This window comes from Coregonus clupeaformis, chromosome 8, assembly GCF_020615455.1.
Source record: "Coregonus clupeaformis isolate EN_2021a chromosome 8, ASM2061545v1, whole genome shotgun sequence".
NCBI lineage: Eukaryota > Metazoa > Chordata > Actinopteri > Salmoniformes > Salmonidae > Coregonus > Coregonus clupeaformis.
Genome location: NC_059199.1, coordinates 49,178,465 through 49,192,598, shown reverse-complemented (window position 1 = coordinate 49,192,598; position 14,134 = coordinate 49,178,465). Strand labels below are relative to the sequence as shown.

At 45.0% G+C, this 14,134-nt stretch overlaps 1 protein-coding gene across 3 annotated transcripts in view; it reads left to right on the top strand.

Moving 5' to 3' along the window:
• LOC121571880 (growth factor receptor-bound protein 10-like) overlaps positions 1-12,962 on the top strand; it is a 59,325-nt gene extending 46,363 nt beyond the window's left edge. For 2 of the 3 annotated variants that reach the window (XM_041883650.2, XM_041883652.2), the window contains 11 exons: positions 2,979-3,094; positions 3,648-3,722; positions 3,893-4,030; positions 4,250-4,360; positions 5,082-5,180; positions 5,469-5,546; positions 7,285-7,401; positions 7,522-7,588; positions 8,491-8,578; positions 8,781-8,874; positions 9,038-10,587. In XM_041883650.2, coding sequence (XP_041739584.2) covers positions 2,979-3,094; positions 3,648-3,722; positions 3,893-4,030; positions 4,250-4,360; positions 5,082-5,180; positions 5,469-5,546; positions 7,285-7,401; positions 7,522-7,588; positions 8,491-8,578; positions 8,781-8,874; positions 9,038-9,184 — 1,130 coding nt within the window. In that variant the 3' untranslated portion in view covers positions 9,185-10,587. Of the gene's footprint in view, positions 1-2,978; positions 3,095-3,647; positions 3,723-3,892; positions 4,031-4,249; positions 4,361-5,081; positions 5,181-5,468; positions 5,547-7,284; positions 7,402-7,521; positions 7,589-8,490; positions 8,579-8,780; positions 8,875-9,037; positions 10,588-12,631 lie in introns of those variants that run through there. The other variant, XM_041883651.2, reaches the window with a different exon arrangement.
• The last annotated feature ends 1,172 nt before the right edge of the window (positions 12,963-14,134 follow it).

The window sequence follows — 14,134 nt, the reverse complement described above, 5'->3', positions numbered from 1 at the left end:
TGCCAAACCCAGATTTGTCCGTCGGACTGCCAGATAGTGATGCGTGATTCATCACTCCAGAGAACGCGTTTCTACTGCTCCAGAGTCCAATGGCGGCAAGCTTTACACCACATGGTGACCTTAGGCTTGTGGCGGCTGCTCGGCCATGGAAACGAATAGTTATTGTGCTGACGTTGCTTCCAGAGGCAGTTTGGAACTGGGTAGTGAGTGTTGCAACCGAGGACAGATGATTTTTACGCGCTACGCGCTTCAGCACTCGCCGGTCCCGTTCTGTGAGCTTGTGTGGCCTACCACTTCGCGGCTGAGCTGTTGTTGCTCCTAGACGTTTCCACTTCACAACAGCACTTACAGTTAACCGGAGCAGCTCTAGCAGGGCAGAAATATTACGAACTGACTTGTTGGAAAGGTGGCCTCCTATGACGGTGCCACGTTGAAATTCACTGAGCTCTTCAGTAAGGCCATTCTACTGCCAATGTTTGTCTATGGAGATTGCATGGCTGTGTGCTCGAGTTCATACACCTGTTTATACACCTGTCAGCAATGGGTGTGGCTGAAATAACCGAATCCACTCATTTGAAGGGGTGTCCACTTACTTTTGTATTTATACTGTAGCTAGTCAACTGACAGGCAAAATGTGGCTAACAGTAGTTTCTTAGCTAGCATAAAAACAAGTGCATAAAATCCTGTACAATGATGAAAATATGACTAAAACATTCGTCAGGAAACATAAGGAATAAGACTGTACTCACAGTTCTTGCATTCACGTACAGTGAAGGATAAAACGGCTAACAATAATGTTAGAAAACCTGAGATTCTCTGCACAGCCACAGGTGGCGAGCTGAACTTGGGAGTTAGGCTAATTAACACTGCGTGCTCGTGCTAGCTGTGACATCATCAGTCGCTCTTAAAGGGACATGCTTTCTTACAGGTGAATAAAACAGAAATGAATATAGAACTGTTGTCTCCGATCAATGAAAATGTTTTAATTTATTTTGTTGTATTGTACTGGAACTAATGACAACTAACTATAATTTAATGGGTTCAATTAAGAAAAAGTTATAATAGGATTCTGATAGGATAAATGTACTTCTGTCTGCATATTTCAAAACATGGCATATGAGGGTGCAGTGGGTTGGACAATACATTTCTCATCAACAGCAGGAAAAACATACTTAAAAACTGGAAATCAATACAGTGGACATGTCAAAAGCTTTATTATCTAAATGTTGAAAGTGTGTGGGCGACAGAGAGAAACAAAATGGTGCAGTTAGAGGCCATGTGGCGGAGAGTGATACGGACGCTGGAGATGGGGGGTGAGCAGGTGGGTCTGGGCAGGGGGGATGTTGTGGATGTTGGTGAGCGTTTGTATGTGCATGTTTTGTATTGTTGAAAAAAATCTAATTTAAATAAAAAGTCCAAAAAAAAACACTAGAGGATCCAATCGGATTACTTTTGATTTCACATAGGAATAGAAGTAGTCCAATAACATTCTGACAGAGTTGATACAAAATCCTAAAGGATTACGAGAATCATATAGGGTCAAATAGGATTACTTTTGATTCCCAATAGGAAAAAACGCACTCCAGTAGAATTCCAATAGTATTCTGATACAGGTGATTCAAAATCCTATAGGATCCAATTTGATTACTTTTTATTTCCATAACAGTAGTCCAGTAGGATTCAAACATGATTCTGATAGAGGTGACACAAAATCCAATAGGATTGTGAGAATTATATAGGATTCTATTGAAACTAATCACTAGTCCTATAGGATGTTTTGACTAGGGTAGTGTAGTTTTATTTATTCCCTCTTATTCTCTATACAGTATAGTTTCAACCAAGGGTTCTTATTTCTACTGACTGTTACTGGGATAGAAGACTGGTTTATACTTGGTATATCATTGTCATTTCTGGAAAAACTGTATGGGAGAGATGGAATGTTAGAGGAGAGCAGAGAAAGGGAGGGTGGAGAAAGTAGAGAGGGGGAAGGGTGCTGAGGTGGGGTGTCAGTATCAGGCCAATGCAGCAAACAGCCAATCGCAGAGCTCTGTTGGTCGAGCCCCCTGACAGCTCAGCCAATCAGCTCTCACCCTTTACTTCAACAGGAAATTCCCCTGCCAGGACTGTTTTTTGACACAGAGGAGGAGTTATGGAGGGAAGCAGTGAGCGGTAGAGAGTTGGAGAAAAAGGAGGGAGGGAGGGAGGGAGAGGGAGAGAACAGGGAAACTGAGCTCAGCTTCTCTATGCAATGAAGTTAAATACATGACATAATTCTACTGTAATGAGAGAGAGAGAGAGAGAGAGAGAGAGAGAGAGAGAGAGAGAGAGAGAGAGAGAGAGAGAGAGAGAGAGAGAGAGAGAGAGAGAGAGAGAGAGAGAGAGAGAGAGAGAGAGAGAGAGAGAGAGAGAGAGAGAGAGAGAGAGAGAGAGAGAGAGAGAGAGAGAGAGAGAGAGAGAGAGAGAGAGAGAGAGAGAGAGAGAGAGAGAGAGAGAGAGAGAGAGAGAGAGAGAGAGAGAGAGAGAGAGAGAGAGAGAGAGAGAGAGAGAGAGAGAGAGAGAGAGAGAGAGAGAGAGAGAGAGAGAGAGAGAGAGAGAGAGAGAGAGAGAGAGAGAGAGAGAGAGAGAGGAGAGAGAGAGAGAGAGAGAGAGAGAGAGAGAGAGAGAGAGAGAGAGAGAGAGAGGGAAGGAAGGAAGGACTTGGCATTACAGTAGAATTATGTCATGTATTTAACTTCATTGCATAAAGAAGCTGAGCTCAGTTTCCCTCTCTCTCACAGTATTCCTACCATTGTCTTCCCCCCTCTCTTTTCCAGGGTACCCTCACTCAAATACTGGAAACAAAGTATGATAACGAACTGTAGCGATGCAAATAAATGGGCTAATGCCTGATCTCTCTATCTCTCCCTCTCTCTCTATCTCTCCCTCTCTCTCTCACTCTATTCTCCCTCTTCCTCACCCTCTCCCCCTTCTCTCTGCAGAGCGCTGTCTGGAAGACCATGAGTTGGTAGTTCAGGTTCAAGCCTCTATGACCAGCGACAGTAAATTCCTCTTCAGGAAGAACTATGCCAAGTATGAGTTCTTCAGGAACCCTCTGGTGAGTCCTCTGTACACACACACACCGTCGCACACACACACATTGCACATACACACACACTGTTGCGCATGTATGCACACAAACACACACACACACACACACACTGCCCGAGGTGATTCAGTAAGAGGGAGTGACCTCACCTCAGTGCTGTGGTAATGACTACAGTAAAACTACCATGTCAATCACACTAAGAGGTGTGTGTGTGTGTGTGTGTGCGTGCGCTCGCCAAGAGATTACGTCAGGGGGTGAGATCATACTGCATCTACTCTGGATCAGTCTCTCGCTCTTCTCTCTCTCTCTCTCTCCATCTCTCTCTCTCCCCTATCCTCTCTATCTCTCTCCCCTATCCTCTCTCTCTCTCCATCTCACTCTCTCTCTCCATCTCTCTCTCTCCATCTCTCTCCCCTATCCGCTCTCTCCTTCTACCCTCTCTCTCTTGACCACTATTAGTGGTTCAATCAGTGATACTGAAGAACATTCTGTTTTTCTCTCTCCTTTTATTTTTCTCTCTTCTTTTTCTCTCTCTTTTCGGTCGCTCTCTCTCTCTCTTCAGAACTTCTTTCCGGAGCAGATGGTGGCGTGGTGTCAGGAATCTAACGGCTCCATCCCCAACTCACAGCTCTTACAGGTGGAGTACGCTTACACCACACACACAGACACACACACATGCACTCGCACACGCACGCACACACACACACACCTCCACCCCCACCTCCATATACACACATACAGAAGCACACATTCCAGAGAGTCCTTACTCACTCCTGTGTGTGTGTTTGTGTGTGTGTGTTGGTACAGAACTTCCTAAACTCCAGCAGCTGTCCGGAGGTGCAGGGGATCCTCTATCTGAAGGCATCAGGGAGGAAGTCCTGGAAGAGACTCTCCATGTTCCTCAGACGCTCTGGACTCTACTACTCCACTAAAGGATCCTCCAAGGTAGGAAGAAGATCAGGGATACATCCAAAATGGCTCCCCTTTTCCCTAGGTAGTGCCCTTGTTTTTTGGCTACAGAGCCTTATTACAGCACTACACTAAAGGAACTACGCCAAGGAAGGACTGTTCAAACCTTCTCTTTCTCCCTCCCTCTCTCTCTCTCTCCCCCTCCCACTCTCTCTCCCCTCCCTCCCTCCCTCCCTCCCTCCCTCCCCTCTCTAGGAGCCCAGACACCTCCAATTGTTGTCAGACCTGGAGGACAGTAGTGTGTTCACAGTGACCACGGGGAGGAAGCTGCACAATGCCCCCACAGACTACCAGTTCTGTATCAAGGTGAGAGGAACACACACACACATAACACTGCCCACAGACAGACAGACAGACAGACAGACAGACAGACAGACAGACAGACAGACAGACAGACAGACAGACAGACAGACAGACAGACAGACAGACAGACAGACAGACATTACTGTACTGTACTGTACTGTACTTCCTCTGCAGGGGTTTTCACTGGAGGTAACCTGGTTATACTGGATCAGCCTACTGTGATAAACTGGGACAGGGTCTGCTAGGACACACTGAGCCTGACACAAACACACACACACACACACACACACACTGTACGCTACTCCCATCCCCAGGGATGAATGTGCAGGATTTGGGTGTTGGGAGTCGTGGTCGTTGTGGCCTAGTGACTGATATAAGAGACTCTGGTAAAATCCTCCTTTGGATATCTTATTTGATGTGAGTATTCAAGAGAATCAAGCTATATCTTACATTTACATTTTAGTCATTTAGCAGACGCTCTTATCCAGAGCGACTTACAGTTAGTGAGTGCATACATTTTTATTTATTTTTCATACTGGCCCCCCGTGTGAATCGAACCCACAACCCTGGCGTTGCAAACGCCATGCTCTACCAACTGAGTTACATCTTGTAACAGATTTACTAAATACTAATTGAAGTCTTGTCTAATTGAACATCTGATTGTCTGATTATTTGATTGACAGCCCAGTAAGGCTCTGTGATTGGCTGATTATTTGATTGACAGCCCAGTAAGGTGAGGACTGAGTGCAAGGAGCTGAGGATGCTGTGTGCCGAAGATGAACAGAGCAGAAACTGCTGGATGACTGCCTTCAGACTCTTAAAGGTACAGTACACACACACTGTATCTGCGGCAGGTAGCCTAGCGGTTAAGAGCATTGGGGCAGTAACTGAAAGGTTGCTGGTTCGAATCCCCGAGCTGACTAGGGGAAAAATATGTCCCCATGAGCAAGACACTTAACCCTAATTGCGCCTGTAAGTGGCTCTGGATAAGCACTTCTGTTAAATGACTAAAATGATAAGCACATCTGTTAAATGACTAAAATGTAACTGATATCCTTCATTATTTAAAAAGTCATTTTTTATGCTACATGATGTTGTTTTATGTTGACAGTATGGAATATTACTGGATCAGAACTACAAGAGCCCTCAGCAGAGCAAGTCTCCTGTTTCACATTTCGCTACTCCTGTGGTAAGACTCCTATTCATACACTGCTCAAAAAAATAAAGGGAACACTAAAATAACACATCCTAGATCTGAATGAATGAAATAATCTTATTAAATACTTTTTTCTTTACATAGTTGAATGTGCTGACAACAAAATCACACAACAATTATCAATGGAAATCAAATGTATCAACCCATGGAGGTCTGGATTTGGAGTCACCCTCAAAATTAAAGTGGAAAACCACACTACAGGCTGATCCAACTTTGATGTAATGTCCTTAAAACAAGTCAAAATGAGGCTCAGTAGTGTGTGTGGCCTCCACGTGCATGTATGACCTCACTACAACGCCTGGGCATGCTCCTGATGAGGTGGCGGATGGTCTCCAGAGGGATCTCCTCCCAGACCTGGACTAAAGCATCCGCCAACTCCTGGACAGTCTGTGGTGCAACGTGACGTTGGTGGATGGAGCGAGACATGATGTCCCAGATGTGCTCAATTGGATTCAGGTCTGGGGAACGGGCGGGCCAGTCCATAGCATCAATGCCTTCCTCTTGCAGGAACTGCTGACACACTCCAGCCACATGAGGTCTAGCATTGTCTTGCATTAGGAGGAACCCAGGGCCAACCGCACCAGCATATGGTCTCACAAGGGGTGTGAGGATCTCATCTCGGTACCTAATGGCAGTCAGGCTACCTCTGGTGAGCACATGGAGGGCTGTGCGGCCCCCCTAAGAAATGCCACCCCACACCATGACTGACCCACCGCCAAACCGGTCATGCTGGAGGATGTTGCAGGCAGCAGAACGTTCTCCACGGCGTCTCCAGACTCTGTCACGTCTGTCACATGTGCTCAGTGTGAACCTGCTTTCATCTGTGAAGAGCACAGGGCGCCAGTGGCGAATTTGCCAATCTTGATGTTCTCTGGCAAATGCCAAACGTCCTGCACGGTGTTGGGCTGTAAGCACAACCCCCACCTGTGGACGTCGGGCCCTCATACCACCCTCATGGAGTCTGTTTCTGACCGTTTGAGCAGACACATGCACATTTGTGGCCTGCTGGAGGTCATTTTGCAGGGCTTTGGCAGTGCTCCTCCTGCTCCTCCTTGCACAAAGGCGGAGGTAGCAGTCCTGCTGCTGGGTTGTTGCTCTCCTACTGCCTCCTCCACGTCTCCTGATGTACTGGCCTGTCTCCTGGTAGCGCCTCCATGCTCTGGACACTACGCTGACAGACACAGCAAACCTTCTTGCCACAGCACGCATTGATGTGCCATCCTGGATGAGCTGCACTACCTGAGCCACTTGTGTGGGTTGTAGACTCCGTTTTATGCTGCCACTAGAGTGAAAGCACCGCCAGCATTCAAAAGTGACCAAAACATCAGCCAGGAAGCATAGGAACTGAGAAGTGGTCTGTGGTCACCACCTGCAAAACCAGTCCTTTATTGGGGGTGTCTTGCTAATTGCCTATAATTTCCACCTGTTGTCTATTCCATTTGCACAACAGCATGTGACATTTATTGTCAATCAGTGTTGCTTCCTAAGTGGACAGTTTGATTTCACAGAAGTGTGATTGACTTGGAGTTACATTGTGTTGTTTAAGTGTTCCCTTTATTTTTTTGAGCAGTGTATATTTTTATTCCCTACTCTATGACTACTGGTTAGTTATCCTGATGTATCCTGCCTTGTAAAGCAGACTAGGATCTTTTGGAGAGTGGTAGCGTGGCTCAGACAAGTTCAGACAAGTTCTCTATCCTTGTCTCTGCAGCGGAGTGTGTCTGAGAACTCTCTGGTGGCCATGGACTTCTCTGGCAGGACGGGACGCGTCATAGAGAACCCTCTGGAAGCAGAGAGCGCCGCTGTGGAGGAGGGACATAAATGGAGGGTGAGAAGGGGAGTAGAAGGGGGAGGAAGGGGATGGGATGGAAGATTGGGAGACTCAGAGTCTGTGGTAAAAGGTGTACTTCTGTCATTTTAAATCTTTGTTTATCTTCCCTGCCGTCAGAAACGGGGTCAGCGTATGAATGCTCTTGGCAGCCCCAGCCCCCTCCAGCCCTCTTCTCTCAGCTCAGGTACCCTAAACTTTACACTACCTGGGTAGTAACACTGTAACAATTACACTAGTAACAACAGAATGGCCGGCAGGGATGTAGCTCAGTTGGTAGAGCATGGCGTTTGCAACGCCAGGGTTGTGGGTTTGATTCCCACGGGGGGCCAGTATTAAAAAAAATGATGTATGCACTCACTAACTGTAAGTCGCTCTGGATAAGAGCGTCTGCTAAATGACAAAAATGTAAATGTAAATGTAACTTCGTAAATGCTTAGTAATTAAGTTTATTGTTACACAATAGCGGAGGTGCATAAAAATGGCGGCCCCAATGCACCACAAATGCATTGTTTGCAAAGTTCGCTGTATAGTACATTGCTCTCTGTTACTCTTTTTTTGTATCGTCATTAGAACAGTGTACATGATCCCAATTTATGCTCCAAGACGCCGCCAATGTATACTCAAAAGTACATTGTGCTGATTTATTGGGGCATTGAGCCATGTCGCACATTGTCATTAAAAAACTCTGTAGATAGTGCTAAATCATAATTTTTTATAATTTTTTATTTAACTAGGCAAGTCAGTTAAGAACAAATTCGGCATACCTCGGCCAAACCCGGACGACGCTGGGCCAATTGTGCGCCGCCCTATGGGACTCCCGATCACGGCCGGTAGTGATACAGGCTGGGATCGAACCAGGGTCTGTAGTGATGCCTCTAGCACTGAGATACAGTGCCTTAGACCGCTGCGCCACTCGGGAGCCTACATTGATGTCATATCTGAATTCCGACATCTTTATGAACCTTTGCCATTGGAATAAGTGTGTATCTCTGCCTGTCTAAAGCTGGACATGAGTTGTGTTTAGACATTCATACCTAAATAATACCTTCTACTTTACCTTCTACCTGATGTTGCTGTGTCTTTCAGTGATCCACAGAACACAGCTATGGTTCCATGGTGGCATCATGAGAGAAGAGTCCCATAAGATGATCATGCAACAAGGACAAGTAGACGGGTAAGACTTAGAAGCTGTATTATCCATCCATCCTTCTGTCCGTCGTACATCCATCTGTCCGTCCATCCATGTATACATTCATCCACCCTAGTACACACATAAGTGACACTGTTTTGGGTGTGTGTCCGTGTGTGTCCGTGTGTCTCCGTGTGTGTCCGTGTGTTTCCGTGTGTGTCCGTGTGTGTGTATGCGCGTTTTTCAGGTTGTTCCTGCTGAGAGATTGTCAGAGTAACCCCAAGGCGTTTGTCCTGACCCTGTGCCACCACCAGAAGATCAGACACTTCCAGATCCTACCGGTCAGTTATTGTTTCTTTCTACTCATCTACTTTTATTTCTAATTTCTACTTCTTTCTTGTTCATCCATTTTGGCTCGATCTCAAGTTGTCCTCACATCCTATCTCCTCCCCTCCTTCTCAACCGTATTGTATGTGTATAATAGCTAACTCCTCTCTCTCACAGTGTGAGGAGGAAGGTCAGATGTTGTTCAGTCTGGATGACGGCTCCACCAAGTTCACAGACCTGATCCACCTGGTGGAGTTCTACCAGCTCAACAGAGGGGTGCTGCCCTGCAAACTCAAACACCCCTGCACTGCTATGGCCTTGTGACCCTTCACCTCTGACCCCTGAACCATGACCCCTGTCCCCTGGTCTAACTACCCCACCCTCTGTCTACAGTTAAATTCTCTACCCCTCGTTCACTCGTTCCTCAAGTGTGGACTCGTTCACTTGTTCGTCATGGATTTAAAAGGAATGGACTGGTGTAAGGAAGGACGGAAGGAAGCTGATGGAATATGCTTAGTTACACCAAAACAAAGCTTTTAAAAATGAGGGGGAGTAAGCATGTGCACACTTTCGAGAGAGGGGTGGGGTATTCAAACCTTGCCACACACAAGGACAGACAGACTTGGTGAACTATAGTGTTCTATGGATATCTGTGGATCAAACCAAACCCCTGTTTCCTTCTCCTTCATCCACTTCAGATAGACAGGGGGCTGGGCTACCCTCACTTCCTTATTGATCATCAGGGATCGACATGGATCGAATCGATCACAACAATCGACGATATCTCAAATCAACATGTGCAGTACAGTCTTTATAAGCTGATCACCTGACACTTCATGCTACCTGGGGGGCTGACGTTGCCTGGGGGGCATCCTGAAGCACGACGTTGCCTGGGAGGCATCCTACCCTTCCTCTGCTATACTTACAGGACCAACCATCTCACTAACTCACCGAGACTTTATACAGGGCCCTAGGAGGAGAAAAAGAAAACTCCAAAAAGAACAGAGAACAAAGCAAACCATCTTTGCCGTTTGTTTGAAAGGGCAGATGAATGTTTGAGTTGGGGACTTCCTTGTCAGAGCTGATGACATTATATTATTGTTGCAGAACTATTTGCTCTTCTGAACAGACAGCCGACAGTTCTCTTCTGAGCTGGATGCTCCTTCTCAACCTCCTCTTCCTCTGTTCTATCTTCTCCTCTTGTCCTTCTCCTCTTTCTACTCCTACTCTTCCTCTTTTCTGCGAGAGAAATCCCAGCCTACTGATTGGATTAGCGTTGCGTGGGACAGGACTGAGAGGCACGGCTGAGCGTGCTGTTGCCATGCTATTGGGAAAGGTGACCACTGGGCGGCTCCGCTCCGGAAATCCTCTCCAACCTTTTCATTCCTACTCTGTTCGGCTCCATCTGATCCCATCAGAACATTTAGAAAACCCTTACCATTCCCTGGAATCAGCCGGAAAGTTCAGAGTATTGATAACAGGCCGGAGGGAAGAGGAGGAGAAGTCTCACATAGGTCCCCGGAAAACCTGCCCCATGCACTGTCACTTTAGACTGTCAAGAGTTAAAACTGGAGTCTTTCAGGCTATGTTCCAATGTCCACACTAATATTGCACTTAGAACGTATGTCCAAGACATTGTTACACTCTTAGTAGTGTGCTAGTACAGTGGGGGAAAAAAGTATTTAGTCAGCCACCAATTGTGCAAGTTCTCCCACTTAAAAAGATGAGAGAGGCCTGTAATTTTCATCATAGGCACACGTCAACTATGACAGACAAAATGAGATTTTTTTCCCAGAAAATCACATTGTAGGATTTTTTATGAATTTATTTGCAAATTATGGTGGAAAATAAGTATTTGGTCAATAACAAAAGTTTCTCAATACTTTGTTATATACCATTTGTTGGCAATGACACAGGTCAAACGTTTTCTGTAAGTCTTCACAAGATTTTCACACACTGTTGCTGGTATTTTGGCCCATTCCTCCATGCAGATCTCCTCTAGAGCAGTGATGTTTTGGGGCTGTCGCTGGGCAACACAGACTTTCAACTCCCTCCAAAGATTTTCTATGGGGTTGAGATCTGGAGACTGGCTAGGCCACTCCAGGACCTTGAAATGCTTCTTACGAAGCCACTCCTTCGTTGCCCGAGCGGTGTGTTTGGGATCATTGTCATGCTGAATGACCCAGCCACGTTTCATCTTCAATGCCCTTGCTGATGGAAGGAGGTTTTCACTCAAAAGCTCACGATACATGGCCACATTCATTCTTTCCTTTACACGGATCAGTCGTCCTGGTCCCTTTGCAGAAAAACAGCCCCAAAGCATGATGCTTCCACCCCCATGCTTCACAGTAGGTATGGTGTTCTTTGGATGCAACTCAGCATTCTTTGTCCTCCAAACACGACGAGTTGAGTTTTTAGTTGAGTTTCATCTGACCATATGACATTCTCCCAATCCTCTTCTGGATCATCCAAATGCACTCTAGCAAACTTCAGACGGGCCTGGACATGTACTGGCTTAAGCAGGGGGACACGTCTGGCACTGCAGGATTTGAGTCCCTGGCGGCGTAGTGTGTTACTGATGGTAGGCTTTGTTACTTTGGTCCCAGCTCTCTGCAGGTCATTCACTAGGTCCCCCCGTGTGGTTCTGGGATTTTTGCTCACCGTTCTTGTGATCATTTTGACCCCACGGGGTGAGATCTTGTGTGGAGTCCCAGATCGAGGGAGATTATCAGTGGTCTTGTATGTCTTCCATTTCCCAAAAATTGTTCCCACAGTTGATTTCTTCAAACCAAGCTGCTTACCTATTGCAGATTCAGTCTTCCCAGCCTGGTGCAGGTCTACACTTTTGTTTCTGGTGTCCTTTGACAGCTCTTTGGTCTTGGCCATAGTGGAGTTTGGAGTGTGACTGTTTGAGGTTGTGGACAGGTGTCTTTTATACTGATAACAAGTTCAAACAGGTGCCATTAATACAGATAACGAGTGGAGGACAGAGGAGCCTCTTAAAGAAGAAGGTACAGGTCTGTGAGAGCCAGAAATCTTGCTTGTTTGTAGGTGACCAAATACTTATTTTCCACCATAATTTGCAAATAAATTCATTAAAAATCCTACAATGTGATTTTCTGGATTTCTTTTTCTCATTTTGTCTGTCATAGTTGACGTGTACCTATGATGCAAATTACAGGCCTCTCTCATCTTTTTAAGTGGGAGAACTTGCACAATTGGTGGCTGACTAAATACTTTTTTCCCCCACTGTATGTGGGTATTGGAACGGAACCTCATCACAGCCAGACTGTATTTTATTAATGTCAATCAGTGTTCTCTAAGTCAGTTGTAAGCTTCTTACTGCACAGTCAGCATGATGCTGTGTTTAAATACTATTTGAAATAATTTCAAATACATTATCTGTGCTTGATTGGGCTTGCCTCACTTAATAGACCAGTAGAACAGTCTCAAAACTGCAAACCCCACCCATCTGGCACTCCAGGCAGGCTAGAGCAAACACCCAAAGTATTTGAAAGATTTCAAATAGTATTTGAACACCGGTCAGACCAATAGGTGTGAGAGGGCATTAATTCTCAGAACACAGGGACCCATTTTAAAGCACTACCCAACATGTATTGTATTTATCTTCATTAAAATAATGACTTGAAATGTAGGATTGGTAGGCAGTGCAGCAGCCACAGTTAAATGAGTCTCCTCGCCTTAAAGTGTGCATTGTGAGCTGGTGTGTGTATGAAGTCATGATATTATAATTCACATAATACATTTCAGATAGATGTTCCAAACCCTGGAAACAAGGATCCAGTAAGAAGGTTTCTGTGAGTATTGGGACCCGTCCTGTCCCGTTCTGTCCTATCCTATCCTGTCCAGTCCCATCCCGGCCCAGCCCGTCCAGTCCTGTCCTTCTCAGTCGTCCTAGCATGAGACAGCAGAGCTGTTGGCCTAGCAGAAAATCATCAAGGAAGAATGGGAGAAAATCACCAAATCCAGATGTGCAAAACTGATGGAGACATACTCAAGACTAGTCAAAGCTGTAATCGCTGCCAATGGTGCTTCTACAAGTATTCACACCCTTGAGTCTATACTTGATGTAAATCAGGTATTTCTGTATTTCATTTTAAATTAGTAACAAATTCTAAAAACATGTTTTCACTTTGTAATTATGGGGTATTGTGTGTAGATGTGTGAGAAAAATAATATATTTAATCAATTTTGAATTCAGGCTGTAATACAACAAAATTGTGGAATTAGTCAAGGGGTGTGAATACATTCAGAAGGCACTGTATAGGTCTCTCGCTCTCTTTCTTTCTCTCTCGCTTTCTCAATCTTTGCCTCTTATTCACTGTGTTATAATGCAATCCTTCACAGAAGTCCAATCATATGGATATGCATGTATAATATAAAGACAGTATTGAATATCTATTTGACAGAATGTGAAACTATGGACAAGATGTAGATCTAACACTGTATCTAGGTTACAGGGCTCTATGGGTGCGTTCCAAATGGCATGCTATTCCCTCTATAGTGCATGACAAAAGGGAATAGGGTGCCATTTGGGACACTGACTATGTATTGGGCTTCATGCTTTTGCTCATCACTCTCAAATGAAGATGAAGATTTATTTGGTCCTTTTTTCATTATTTGATTTATTGTGTATATTGACTCTGTTGTATATTTTTCTTATTTTCATCACAAAATTACCTTTTGTATATAAAAAATTATATACCAGGACATATACAGTATTAAATTAAACTATCAAACTTTTGGCATGCATTGAATTATACAGTATGTATAAGCTGACTGGCTCAGAGAATGTTCAAACGGTCTTAAGGACGTTAGATGCTGTCAAAGTCAGCAATGCACCTTTTAAAGGCAATTTCCCGATGTTCGCAGAGATCACATTCATGGTAAACGCTGTGGATGTTGGCACAAGGTGAATTACCTTTAAAAGTAAAGTGCAATGTGCCTGTCGACAACGTGCCTTTGATTGAATCCCGGCCATTCAGCTTTCCTTACACTAAACGGTGAGAACATATTGCTTACATGTACCTATCCAGTTTTTCTGATCTATGTCTACAACAGAAAATGGCATGAGAAATTGTCTAGGGCTAGGGATTAGACTGAAACAGAACCAGCTAGGTGTGTCTCTCTCGTAGGATTTATCGAATCAAAAATGATTTCAGGGTTGGCCCAGCATTTCTGCCAGTGTGGCAAACCCTAGCTGAACGTTTTGCATGTGTTCAGGTAGTATCTCCTTGTTACACTTTGTTATAA